The 14,408-nt window shown below is 43.5% G+C and overlaps 1 protein-coding gene across 4 annotated transcripts in view; it reads right to left on the reverse strand.

Annotated features, from left to right (window-relative positions):
* The window catches only part of DIAPH3 (diaphanous related formin 3), a 682,618-nt gene that overhangs the window by 577,566 nt on the left and 90,644 nt on the right, over positions 1-14,408 (reverse strand). For all 4 annotated transcript variants that reach the window (XM_044286187.1, XM_044286189.1, XM_044286188.1 and 1 more), the window contains one exon: positions 1,275-1,379. In XM_044286187.1, coding sequence (XP_044142122.1) covers positions 1,275-1,379 — 105 coding nt within the window. The remainder of the gene's footprint in view (positions 1-1,274; positions 1,380-14,408) is intronic.

Below are 14,408 nucleotides of genomic sequence, written 5' to 3' on the forward strand. Positions count from 1 at the left end.
AAGTCCGGGTTTGGGTCTGGGTACCACATTCAGTTTATTAATATCTGAGGGCAAAACGCATTGCACCAGCGCAATAAAAACTGAACACCACAATGCAATCGCAGTCAAAACAGACTGAAATTGAGTGTGCACTCACACGGGTTTCCCGCAATACACACACAACGCATCCGGAGAAAATCCGGGATGCCCGTTTGAAAAAGAGGCCTAAAAGTGACTCTGTTTCACATAGCATAATCAAAAGACTGATTAAAGGGTTTGTCAGAGTTATGAAAAAAATATATATAGCGCTGGAAATCTGATAAGCAGCAATATATAACTAAACTAAGCAAGTTTTAGGCAAAAAAACTTCTATTTCCTCATTTCCCTGGTTCTCTTCTGGCCCTTTGTTTACATGCAATAACAACATTCTTTGCCCCTCCACCTGCTCTGCAAAGCAAGTGAATACAAGTGCTGCCCTGAGCGACATGTCTGCCTGCTGGGATGCTCAGAAGCATGTTATATGTGTAGGACTACAAGTCCCTGCTGTACAATGACACTGCTGATACACACGGAATCTTCTCCCTACATGTTCTTATACAATGTTCTGCAGAACTCCTCTGTCAGCTACTGTGCCCAGCATTTGTCTCCTCAGTGACTGCAGCTACTCCGTAAAGTCTTCAGCCCCGAGTCTGTGATCCTGAAGGGGTTAATCTTTCCTGAAGTATCCAGTGGGAGGGAGACACAGGGCAGACAGCAGCAGCTCAGCCAGAGACATCTGCTCTCTCAGGCTTGTGCACAAAACATCAGAGCAGGGAGAGAAGATGACATCACAGGTCATGTGACCTCAGTGAAATCTGAGAAAGCAGCAACTGTAGATGCAGTAAGTACATGGTAAATCCTTTACATTTGATTATTTAGAAACACACAAAGAACAAAAAGTTCTGACAACCCCTTTATGTAGAAGTAAAGCGGCAAAAGAATCAGTATCTGAAATACAGTGGTGACCACCTGTGATTAATGCCATCTATAGAGGGGGGGCGCTCCTAGAATAGCTTTCATGCAGCATGACAATATTTGGAGCTTCTTTATGGGCAATGAATTCAAAATTCCTGCTCAACATTTTCATTGCTGTAATGATCTAATTAAAGTTATATTTCAGCAACGTGTCCCATATGAACCTCTACAGAACCACACTTCACCGCTTCTTCTCATTACAGCTGCAAATCTTTAAAGCAGGCGAAGTAAGACTTTTATATTTGCCAGCATTTCCTATTAAACTTCCAGGGCGTACTTACGACGTTTGAAGCGGTGCTAATATACTGCATGACCATCTCTTTCTTGGTTGCAAAGTCTTTCTCACGCAGCGGTGCTTTTCGATCTTCATTTAAATTCATATCTTCCTGAAGCATAAAATAAAAAAAAAAGAGGTTGGGAATGGGATAACATGTACAGAAAAATGTAGACAGCATATCTGTCCCCTGCACCCCACGGAGGAGGTAAGGAGGTATCGTTCACGTTCAGATCTTTTGAAGGAATGTATCCCATACATTTGAATGGAGTTGTTTCTGAGGTAGGTGCATGGATTTCTACAAGCACCATTCAGATGAATGAAACCCTTAAAAATGCCGAACATGCAAGGGCAGACAGGCCACGGACCCTACAGGGAAATTTCCTGGTGGCACGATGCCAAGGGGGCAACCAAGCCCTTCTCAAGGCTGCCAGCAGGGTATATAATGATATCACCCTATCAGCATTATTTAATGCTGGGAGCAGATACTTCTGCACCTGGCTGGTGATACAACTGAATATTGTGGTATTTCATTCTGCACTGTGGCATTGCTGGCCCCGCCGTTTTCTGCTTCCCTGCCTACCAGTGCTGCCCCGCCTTCTGTCAATTTGGTGCCACCTACAACATGGGGCCATGGGCCACTCCCAGGCCCATTTAAGTTCACAGTCCATCCCTGCGAACATGGCGACCAATTCTGGACTCTTTTCCTCTGCTTTGATAACTCTGGATGTCTGAAAGTGAGATGAAGTAGCTCTATGTCTTATGTCCTGAACACCGTAGTGAAAGCTGTTGCCCTCCTGTGGTTTGCTGAAGGTGGAGCCAGAAAAACAAGACAACTGTAATAACCTCCATATACTGGATGTAGGTGACTCAATACCTTTCGGCTGCCTATTAGTTTCCTGGTACAGACCCTACCTACCTATTTTTGGTTGTTTTCACAGACGGACACCAATAAAAATCAATGGGATGGGTTTTAATGGCCGTTTAGAAAGGATTGCACGCATCTAAGGGCTGTTAAAAATGGGTACATTGTGTAAATAATGGGCCTTTCAGGGTTAAAAAGATTCCTCACTTGAGGCAGAAGGTCCAGGGTTCCCAGCGCAGTGGCATCACATGATCACGCTGAGAGCAAAGGTCCTGCTGCCTACCATGAGGAGTGTGTTTTCTGGTACGTGCAAGCGCTTGAGGGGAGTATTTTCTGTCTGCACTAAACGGGGCATTAATTAATACTGGGGCCACAAAGGAGGCAATTTATAATACTGGGGCCAAAACAGGAGGCAATTTATAATACTGGGGCAAAAAAAGGAGGAGTTTATAATGATGGGGGACAAATACTGGGGGGGGCACACAAAGGGGCATTATCTATACTAGGGGGAACAATAGGAGGGTATGAGATATAGATATATATATATGTCACTGAAGCGGTTGAAATAAAAAAAAAATATATAAATATATATATATATATATATATATATATATATATATATATATATAAAATTTATTGTTAACGGCCATTAAAAACTGATAGATGGACAGAAAATGGATATAAACAATAATGCAAAATGGCCATGAAAAACTGTTGTGTGTCTGTTTTTAATGAGCACTGTGAATGTAACCTAAGATATGGCCCCATCTCTCCCATACATTTTCAAATCCATAAGGTAAATTAAACCGCTGAATTTACCACTAGTGTATGTCTGGTCTATTGGGGCCAATAAATAGTATGTGAAGGCAGCATTACAGGCTATCACTACTGTTAAGTGGTTATCTCGGATCGGCGTGGCGCTCAGTGAGGCTTAGGCTTCTTCCAAGGCCAGCAATGTTATTGTAGCTGAGCGGCAACACCACGCACAGCTGAAATACAATGTATCGCGCCGTGCTTGGTAAGCGGTGATGAGACCACAGAGCTGACCGGAGCAGATCGCTAGGGGTGCTGGACCCCTACCGATCTGATATTGATGACTTATCCAGTTCCCAGATAACCCCTTTAAGATCATTTTAAAGGGTGTGTATCTTATAATTCTTATAATTTAGCTAAATGCTAGCTATAGAAGTTTTTGAAGGGGCTGTCAGGAATCTTCTTTAAATGGTATACTTGGAAAAAGCTGGGGGGGGGGGGGGGGAGACACTATGTCCTCCAGCAACAGTGTAGCACACATGCATGACCTCTGCAGACAATCACTTACCTCGGCGGTGCTGCTAGCATGTACCACATATGACTACTTAGGACAGTGACTGGCTGCAGAAGTTGTGTGGCTGTATGAGACATGGAGCGGTGGGGGCCAATAAAGAAGTAGCACTGCAGCGGTACGAGACTGAACAGGTGAGTAGGGGTCTGATTTTTGTTTTTTAAAATCCCAGGCAAGCCCTTTAAGGCTACTTTCACACCAGCGTTTTTTGCGGATCCGTCATAGAGCTGCAAAAACGCTTCCATTACAAAAATACAACCGCATGCATCCGTCATGAATGGATCCGGTTGTATTATGTCATCTATAGCCATGACACCATTAAAAGTCAATGGGCGAAAGATCAGTTTTCTATTGTGCCAGATTGTGTCCGAGAAAACGGATCCGTCCCCATTGACTTACATTGTGTGTCAGAACATTTGGCTCTGTTTCGTCAGACGGACACCAAAACTCTGCAGGCAGCGTTATGGTGTCCGCCTCCAGAACGTAATGGAGACTGATCGGAGGCAAACTGATACATTCTGAGCGGATCCTTATCCATTCAGAATGCATTAGGGCAAAACTGATCCGTTTTGGACCGCCTGTGAGAGCCCATGACTGATCTCACAAACGGAAAGCTGAAACGTCAGTGTGAAAGTAGCCTAATATGAAGGTGGCTCCAAACTGGCACTGAACTTCAAACATGTGGAACCTGTTGGCTTTTCCAGCAGGAAAATAAATATTACTGCGCCCGCAGCACATCCAATAATTAGGACACATAAAGGAGAAGAATTATACGGCTAAACAGCATGGCATTCAGCGGGCTTTCACTGGTAACAGACTGCTTCCAAAATGTCACCTGTAGACGAAAGAGGTTAAATTGCATTTCACTTTAATATGCATCCACAAGCAATAAACTGAAAAGGAAAAAATCTGAAATTCAGGACAAGCAAGTGGATTTTGGGAAAAGGTCACCATTTACGTGCACATTTTGTGTTCCGGTTCTTTATCCGCCAACATTGGAGTCACAGAAGGTTTTTCAATATCAAAACAAGAGCTGCTCATTTACCAAGGTGGCTGAAATCAATACTTAATCCAAATGTATATCGCACCCCGAGAGAAATGATTACACCGACAATTTGTATAGACATGGTGGACAGGTCGCAGTTTTCCATTTCACTTGAAAACACAAAACATTTTCATTTTTTATTATTTTTTTCTGTTTGAGAAGTAAACCTGAATTTTTATACAGTGTACATTATCCAAGGCTGCAGAACGGGGGCATTCACACAGCGTTTCAGGGTATTGGAGGGGTACGTCTGGGGTACTAGCTGCGATGAATAATCCCGTGTAGCCTAACAACAGCTTGTAAGTAGAATTGCGGTAAGCCATAGAAACAACGGTACCTGTAGAAGAGCAGCACTCGCTTGTGGGCACGCGGTAGACTCAAAGACCATATACTATACATAAAGTATTGTAAATATTCTGACATCAGACCTGGATTCTGACCCGCCTGTTGTATTTTCAGTATGTGAAGGCGGCCATACTGGCAGATAACGTTTAGGCTGCATTGGTATTGCCCAACTTCCTAAAGCGCCAAGTGGACAGGGACCAACCGAGATGGTGATGTGCTATTAAACCAAATCTATACCCATCCATAGGATGTCTGACAGCTGGCATTTATCGTCTACCGGACTGATAGAGACGGTCACTTACAGCACTTGGCTGTTTCCATTAGCATAGCTCTACAGACACATGGCAAATGCTCACCTACTGCTCCGTTTAAACGTCGCCTCACTGCAACTGGGGTCCCAGACATAAGTACGCAGTGCACCATTAGTACATGCCCATTGATGGTGCTGAGGGGGGCTCCATTCCTCGTCTCTCTGACATGGAAACTATACGTGATAAGCCACACAAACACAAACCTTTCTGGATCTGCATAGCTTCGGTCCACATGGAATGGCATCATGGGCCAGAGGTTGTGCACCCCCGCTCTAGGACAAAATTCTACCTTCTTTTAACCAAGAATTCAATTATAGAGCAATTATTTCTCCACAATAAGGGTTCATGCTCATGACCGAAGCCTTTTTTGTGGTCCCCAAATTGCGGATCGGCAAGAGACGGAACGTTTTGCAGAGCGGAACGTTCGGGACACAGAACAGTCCTATCCTTGTCAGTAATGCGGACATGTTCTATCTTTATGCGGATGCAATGGAACAGATGTATGGATGCGGACAGCACACGGTGTGCTGTCTGCATCTTTGGCGGACCCACTGAAGTGAATGGGTCCACATCCGACCCGCAAAAAATGCAGATCGAATGTGGACAAAAAATATGGTCATGTGCATGAGGCCTTAAGAAAGGCCTATATATGACCTTCTAGTGAGCACACGTAGGCAGAGGTTAATTCATGATGCACCTTCCGCCACAGCAGAAAATGCATTCTCATGGTGTCATTTTTCAATGCATGGTCTGCAGGCTGTATATAAATAATTCACATTAAGTGGTATATGAAATCAAATAGCAAGGTTTGCAAATAAAGCAGCGCTGTAATAAAGTACTTCAAGTGCCCAGACCAGACAAGTTAGCAGGTTACATTCCTCACTGTCATCGTTCAGCCATAAGCCTATTTTGTTCCCTATAAATTACAGTATGTTTAAGATGCTTGTCAATATGAATAATATTATTTGGCTTTAGTTTATTTAAACAGAAAAGGCTTCTATTTATATGCTAATTTATACGCTTAAATATCCCGCAGAGGTGCCACATCATGAGATCTCAGGACAAGTAGAAAACAAGACCTTCTCCGCAACTAACTGCAGCACCTACAGGGTTAAACTACCCAAATAAAAGAACAGATTTTCTTAACCTTTTTTGTTTTTTCCTTTCTACCTTCCAAAAGCCACAAATGTTTACATTTTACGTTCATATAATTATATGAGGGTTACTTTTTTGCAGGACAAGTTGAATTTTTTCATATGAGGGTATATAATGTATATAGAGGGAGGAAGGGAGAGGAGGGTATATAAGGTACACAGAGGGAGGAAGGGAGAGGAGGCTATATAATGTACATAGAGGGAGGAGTGGAGGAGGCTATATAATGTACATAGAGGGAGGAGTGGAGGAGGCTATATAATGTACATAGAGGGAGGACTGGAGGAGGCTATATAATGTCTATAGAGGGATGAGTGGAGGAGGCTATATAATGTCTATAGAGGGAGGAGTGGAGGAGGCTATATAATGTCTATAGAGGGAGGAGTGGAGGAGGCTATATAATGTCCATAGAGGGAGGAGTGGAGGAGGCTATATAATGTCTATAGAGGGAGGAGTGGAGGAGGCTATATAATGTCTATAGAGGGAGGAGTGGAGGAGGCTATATAATGTCTATAGAGGGAGGAGTGGAGGAGGCTATATAATGTCTATAGAGGGAGGAGTGGAGGAGGCTAGATAATGTCTATAGAGGGAGGAGTGGAGGAGGCTAGATAATGTCTATAGAGGGAGGAGTGGAGGAGGCTACATAATGTCTATAGAGGGAGGAGTGGAGGAGGCTATATAATGTCTATAGAGGGAGGAGTGGAGGAGGCTAGATAATGTCTATAGAGGGAGGAGTGGAGGAGGCTAGATAATGTCTATAGAGGGAGGAGTGGAGGAGGCTAGATAATGTCTATAGAGGGAGGAGTGGAGGAGGCTAGATAATGTCTATAGAGGGATGCGTGGAGGAGGCTAGATAATGTCTATAGAGGGAGGAGTGGAGGAGGCTAGATAATGTCTATAGAGGGAGGAGTGGAGGAGGCTAGATAATGTCTATAGAGGGAGGAGTGGAGGAGACTAGATAATGTCTATAGAGGGAGGAGTGGAGGAGGCTAGATAATGTCTATAGAGGGAGGAGTGGAGGAGGCTAGATAATGTCTATAGAGGGAGGAGTGGAGGAGGCTAGATAATGTCTATAGAGGGAGGAGTGGAGGAGGCTAGATAATGTATATAGAGGGAGGAGTGGAGGAGGCTATATAATGTATATAGAGGGAGGAGTGGAGGAGGCTATATAATGTATATAGAGGGAGGAGTGGAGGAGGCTATATAATGTATATAGAGGGAGGAGTGGAGGAGGCTATATAATGTATATAGAGGGAGGAGTGGAGGAGGCTATATAATGTATATAGAGGGAGGACCAGGGGGAGAGTAGCTATATAAATTACATACCCTCCTACAGTCCTCCATAAATATATAATGTATATAGTGAGAGGAGTGGAGGAGGGTATGAAATGTATATATAGGGAGGACTGGGGGAGGGTATATAGTGTATAAAGAGGGAGGACTGGGGGAGGGTATATAGTGTATATAGAGGGAGGACTAGGGGAGAGTATCTATATAATAAATTACATACACTGGGGCAAAAAAAGTATTTAGTCAGCCACCAATTGTGAGAGAGGCCTGTAATTGTCATCATAGGTACACCTCAACTATGAGAGAGAGAATGGGGGACAGAATACAGAAATCACATTGTAGGATTTCTAATGAATTGGTAAATTCCTCAGTAAAATAAGTATTTAGTCAGCTACAAATAAGCAAGATTTCTGGCTCTCACAGACCTGTAACTTCTTCTTTAAGAGGCTCCTCTGTCCTCCACTAATTACCTGTATTAATGGCACCTGTTTGAACTTGTTATCAGTATAAAAGACACCTGTCCACAACCTCAAACAGTCACACGCCAAACTCCACTATGGCCAAGACTGAGGCTGGGTTCACACCTGAGCGTTTTACAGCGCGTTCCTACGCGCTGTAAAACGCTTAACAAGGAGAAACCAATGCTTCCCCATCGGCATGGTTCTCACCTGGGCGTTTTACAGCGCGTACGATCGCGCTGTAAAACGCCCGACGCCCCAAGAAGTACATGAGTACATAGACTTTCGGGAACGCGCGACAATGGGCGTTCGCTTGTCTCTGTATGCGCGATTGCAAACGCCAGTACAATCGCGCATACAGAGCGCTCCTTTCAGAACGCTCAGGTGTGAACCCAGCGTAAAGAGCTTTCGAAGGACACCAGAAACAAAATTGCAGACCTGCACCAGGCTGGGAAGACTGAATCTGCAATAGGCAAGCAGCTTGGTGTGAAGAAATCAACTGTGGGAGCAATTATTAGAAAATGGAAGACATACAAGACCACTGATTTCCCTCGATCTGGGTCTCCACGCAAGATCTCATCCCACGGGGTCAAAATGATCACAAGAACGGTAAGCAAAAATCCCAGAACCACATGGGGGGATCTAGTGAATGACCTGCAGAGAGCTGGAACCCAAGTAACAAATACTACTATCAGTAACACGCTACGCAGCCAGGAACTCAAATCCTGCAGTGCCAGACGTGTCCCCCTGCTTAAGCCAGTACATGTCCGGGCCCGTCTGAAGTTTGCTAGAGAGCATTTGGATGATCCAGAAGAGGATTGGGAGAATGTCATATGGTTAGATGAAACCAAAGTAGAACTTTTTGGTAAAAACTAAACTCGTTGTGTTTGGAGGAGAAAGAATGCAGAGTTGCATCCAAAGAAGACCATACCTACTGTGAAGCATGGGGGTGGAAACATCATGCTTGGGGCTGTTATTCTGCAAAGGGACCAGGATGACTGATCCGTGTAAAGGAAAGAATGAACGGGGCCATGTATCGTGAGATTTTGAGTGAAAACCTCCTTCCATCAGCAAGGGCATTGAAGATGAAACGTGGCTAGATCTTTCAGCATGACAAATGATCCCAAACACACCACCCGGGCAACAAAGGAGTGGCTTCGTAAGAAGTATTTCAAGGTCCTGGGGTGGCCTAGCCAGTCTCCAGATGTCAACTCCATATAAAACCTTTTGAGGGAGTTGAAAGTCCGTGTTGCCCAGCGACAGCCCCAAAACATCACTGCTCTAGAGGAATGGGATAAAGGAATGGGCCAAAATACCAGCAACAGTGTGTGAAAACCTTGTGACGACTTAGGCTGGTTTCACACGGGCATTGCGGGAAAAGGTGCGGGTGCGTGGCGGGAACATGCACGATTTTTCCGTGCGAGTGTAAAACATTGTAATGCGTTTTGAACTTGCGTGAGAAAAATCGGCATGTTTGGTACCCAAGGGGTCTGATCCCCTTTACAATGCATGACAATACTTCTGTATTGTAATGCATTGGCTGTAAGTTTATTACTTAATGTAATTCACTTACAGCCTGCTTCCTGTGAGATCCAGGGGGCTGGATCTCACAGGCTCTCCCGGAAGGCATCGGGCTGCCTTCCCTGCCATCGGGTCCCCGTCACAGCAGCGCGGGCACCCAATGGACACCCTGCACCCTCTGATCGCTCATGTAATATACTATAATACTTCTCTTTTACAGTGCATTACGTCTGTCAGTGTGTGCTGTGGGGTGCTGATGGGATGAGAAGACGAATCTCCGTACAGCATTGAAATGAAGTTTTGAACAAATCGCCTTTGGATTTAGGATCTACGCTCAACACTAGTCAACAATTTAAATCTCTGCACAGCTCCTTTAAGTGAACACAGGCATCGACACACAAGTCTTCACCTATGGTTAAGTGTTATCTATGCTGGTTGGGCTGCTATAAACCAGACTGCTCGTAGCGCGGTAAAAACAATCTAAAAGTGTGCATTTTATTCTTAATAGAACAGTCCGTATTTGTGGTCTGTGATCTTTATGCATTTTGCCAGATCTCGGAAGGTCTGTTTTCCAGTGGGACTTTTCCCTTTATCCAAACTATTTAGGCAAAATATGAAAGAGAAAACTTAGGACAAAAGTGTAAAAAGTGATAAAAGTAGTGTGCGCTTAGACGTAGACCTGTGTGAATGTGATGTACTGGAGCCAATGGCCACTTATCAGAGCCTAAAGGTACAGCAGGTACCTAATGGTTGATAAATGTATTATTTATTTATTTTTAATCTAATAATTGAACAGATTTCTGTGTATTGGGCCTCAATAAGTATAATTACTAAAAAGAAAATGTACATTTTTATACAGGGCGTTTGTGTGGGTTGAGGAAAATGTATTGCTCACATCTGTCTCGGAAACCATGAGTTAAATGAATGCTGCAGACGTATGAGCAGTCACGTAAGCAATATAAAATAATACTAGCTGATAGAACATAATTGCTTAATCCATACAGCCTTCCTATATAATGTAACATCACTGGACTGGACGCACATCAATTCATAATATAATAATCAGGACTCATTTGCCAAATGCCCTTTAAATTGTCCATGGCTAAGATTTACTATTGATTCCCCATTTATAATTAATTTAAAAAAATGAAATCAGTCTATCATTCCCATAATAAAAGGGGGCATTCGCCTAATTGTAGCTTTAGGGGGAAATCAAAGTTACGGATTATTGTGCTCACAGTGTTTTAATCAGATATGAAACCATAAAGCCTGCCAAGCTTAGTCATAATTAGGGTTTTTTAAAACCTATTACACAAGTTAACCGAACACAATTTACAAATGCAAGGAAAAAAATATTGACACCATTTATCTTTTAATAGGCCAGGACTAAACAGCCATTTTTGTAGCAGACTGCCCATGGCCACGGCAGATGGTAGTCGTTGGTTCTCCCAGGCCACCTCCTGTTAGATGGAAGGGGGTCCCCTCGGTGTTAAGGGCGAGGGAGCAGAGCGTAGTTGAACACTTTGATATACAGTCAAATACATCACAGTGTCTCACAGACCATCTCAGCTGTGGGGTGCACCCAAGTCCAACTTCTTAAGTAATTCCTAGCCGATAGAAGCAGACTCCAAAGAAAGCACGAGCTGTCACAACGGTAGGAAAGGGCAGTGAGAGGCTCGGGAAATCCTAACCATGGGTTAAGTTCCAAAGTCTACACACCCCCTTTCAGCTGCTCCACGCTCTATTCTGCATACCATCTCAGGGCTCACTCCAGGGAGTCCTCCTTGAGACTCAAAAAGGCTTATTTTTACTGACGGGACTGGATTTTGCTCACGTCTGCCTTGCTTCAACACACTCCTGCCTCTGAATGCAATAATAAGCTAAAGGAGAGGCCAAGTTCCCTCTCCCTTCTAGAAGACAACATCTCCGAGAGCAGCGTTAAAGCACCCCTACGATTCAAGACAAAAAAACATAAAATCACATTAACTGGTGAACAAACAGAACACTTACCTGTCGCCTGCCTCGTCATCTTTTAGTGGCAAATGAGTTAATTTCCAGGCACATCTTGTGCCATCCAAGATGGCGGCACAGCTTCTCTGACTGCCTGAGGTATAATAGCCCGAGGCACTACCTGCTGCCCTAGGACTGACCAGCACTCCTCACATGAGCAGTGCTGGCCAAGCAGTAGGGCGTTCCCTGGGCTACCAATGCACTGTGTAAATCAGGTAGTCTGAAAAGCAGTGCGGCCATCTTGGATGACAGAAGACTAGCCTGAGATTTAGCGGATCTACAACTAAAAAGATTAAAAGGAGGGCTGTAAGTGTGGGGAGGGGGGGAGGGTCACTTTAACCCTCGCTTCAGCTTTCAGCCTGAGTAAAAGACATAAAACAATGCAAAGTATTATACCAGCAAAGATTCATAAAATAGTCCTGTTTCAAGCCCTAGTACTGGCCTAGTGGGACCCTGCACAATCGCTACTTCTGCACTGCTTTGAGCTACGCCACTGCTAATTGTGTGAACACCACTTGTGCAGTTTATAACAGCAACAATGCAAATAATTGCATGGGCATAAATCTGAAAGGAGATCTCGGTCACTTCCCATCCCAGTGGATCAAACACAGTGATGACTGGTATAAAAAGAGTGCATGTTCTGCCCAGCCGAGTTTGAGAATCATTACAGATCACGTCTTCCTCGGTTTGGGTATTTCTGTAGTGATTAGTGTGGTTATAGCAGTATCTAGCGGTGTTACATTGTATTACACTGTTTTTCCTGTTACTAAGACTGCTGCGCATTGTGAGTGGTGCAAATCATTGTGGGAGTGAAAAGCATCCTGGGTAAGTCACCAGGACACATCAGCAGAGCAGTCCTATGCATGTCTACTTCTCAAACTCCACCAAATCTGGTGAGAGATCTAAATTTGTTTCAGGAACATGATTCTCTATAGAGCTGTTCAGCTGGTTGTAATTATTACTCAGGGAAGTTGTTACTACTGCTAGCTAGACATTAAGGCTAGGTCTACACAACGACATTTGTCGCTCAAAATTTTGTTGCACTAATGTCGCTCGACAATATTTATAATGGCAGTCTATGGTGTCGCACTGCAACATGCAACATGCTGCGACTGCGACGCAACAGTCGCAGAAAATCCATTCGAGATGGATTTTTCTACGACTGTTGCGTCGCAGTCGCAAAATGTCGCATGTTTCAGTGCGACACCATAGACTGCCATTATAAAAATTGTTACGCGACATTAGTGCGACAAATGTTGCGCCCTGTCGCGCAACAAATGTCGTCGTGTAGACCTAGCCTTAATCCTATGTATAAGTAGTCATTTTACCATGTGCTTCAGTGTTAATGTAATGTTATAGTACATGCTATCCTATGCTTTATACTTGTTCTTTATATCCCGTTTTGCTAATAAACAAGTTAGACTACAAAGAACAGTCCTCTTATTTGGAAGACAAGAATGGTTTATGCTAAATGCCAGACTACAACGTGTGTACGTGTATGAAGACAGAACAGTGCATTTCCTTATTTAATAAATGCTGTTTTTGAAATAGACCAGCAGGGAACCAAGATATTTTTTTTTCTTTTTTTTAACAAAAATAAGAATTTTGAATGTTCACTACTCCAAGTACAATTATATATTTCTCTGTAATACAATTTGTAAAATATAGTGATACAAGGTGTAAGCTACACGCAAAAGTCCATTTAGGCTTAAATAACCTATAATAAAGATAGCAAACTACGCTTTTTTTTCCTTAAGAAAATCACCCGAGTCCTCACAAAATCCGATTCATTTTAATTATACGATTTTCAAATTACATTAAGAGATCTTACATTTTGGCTAGTCAACTATCTCCAGCTGTTAAAATGAAGGAATGCAATCATTACAGAGCAAATCAGAAAGATACAATAGTAGCGTCGTGCTACATTCATTCTTTGTATTAAAATATACAAGATCAATCAGCTTCCAGATAAACAAGATAAATGCAATGGTAAAATAAAAGAAAAACGCCGTTAACACGTACATACTACCTTTACATTTTTTATATTTTTTTCCCTTAATAAAAACCAATTACAACTATACACGTTCAAAAAACATACGTGCTAGAATAGGATTTTTAGCTCCTGCTGTGTTTTTAAACTGCATTACACGAGGCCCTAAATGTCTAAAATTGCTCCTTTGCATTGATTCAGCATCTGCGTTCTCTATTCGAGGACAAGAGGAGCTTGTGAAAATGACATTTTGGAATAATTAAAAATGCAAAAGATCAACTACAGACATAGCAGACTAGGGGTGCAACGATTAATCTATGTAATCGATAATCCAGTTATCGAATAATCGTCCGATTCGTTGCTATGCGGGCGGTTTACTTTGTCACTGCATCTTTATTTTACCTTACAATGACGCTCCAGTAACAGGCAGAGCGGACGGCGGCGTAACGTCACTCACTCACGTGACGCACCTGCTCCGCCTCCTTAATTCATAAAGTGGGTGGAGCAGGTGCGTCACGTGAGTGAGTGACGTTACTCCGCCGTCCGCTCTGCCCGTTACTGGAGCGTCATTGTAAGGTAAAATAAAGATGCAGTGATTAGTCTGCTGTGAGCAGCGGGGCCGAGGCTGTTATGGGGAGGGGGATATGTGCACTGTTATCGCCATAACAGGGCACAGATCCCCCTCTCCATAACAGCGCCACCCACAGATCCCCTCCATAACAGCGCCACCCACAGATCCCCTCCATAACAGCGCCATCCACAGATCCCCCCATAACAGCGCCATCCACAGATGACAGATCCCCCCCATAACAGTGCCATCCACAGATCCC

The sequence above is a fragment of the Bufo gargarizans genome, chromosome 3, assembly GCF_014858855.1.
Source record: "Bufo gargarizans isolate SCDJY-AF-19 chromosome 3, ASM1485885v1, whole genome shotgun sequence".
Classification (NCBI taxonomy): domain Eukaryota; kingdom Metazoa; phylum Chordata; class Amphibia; order Anura; family Bufonidae; genus Bufo; species Bufo gargarizans.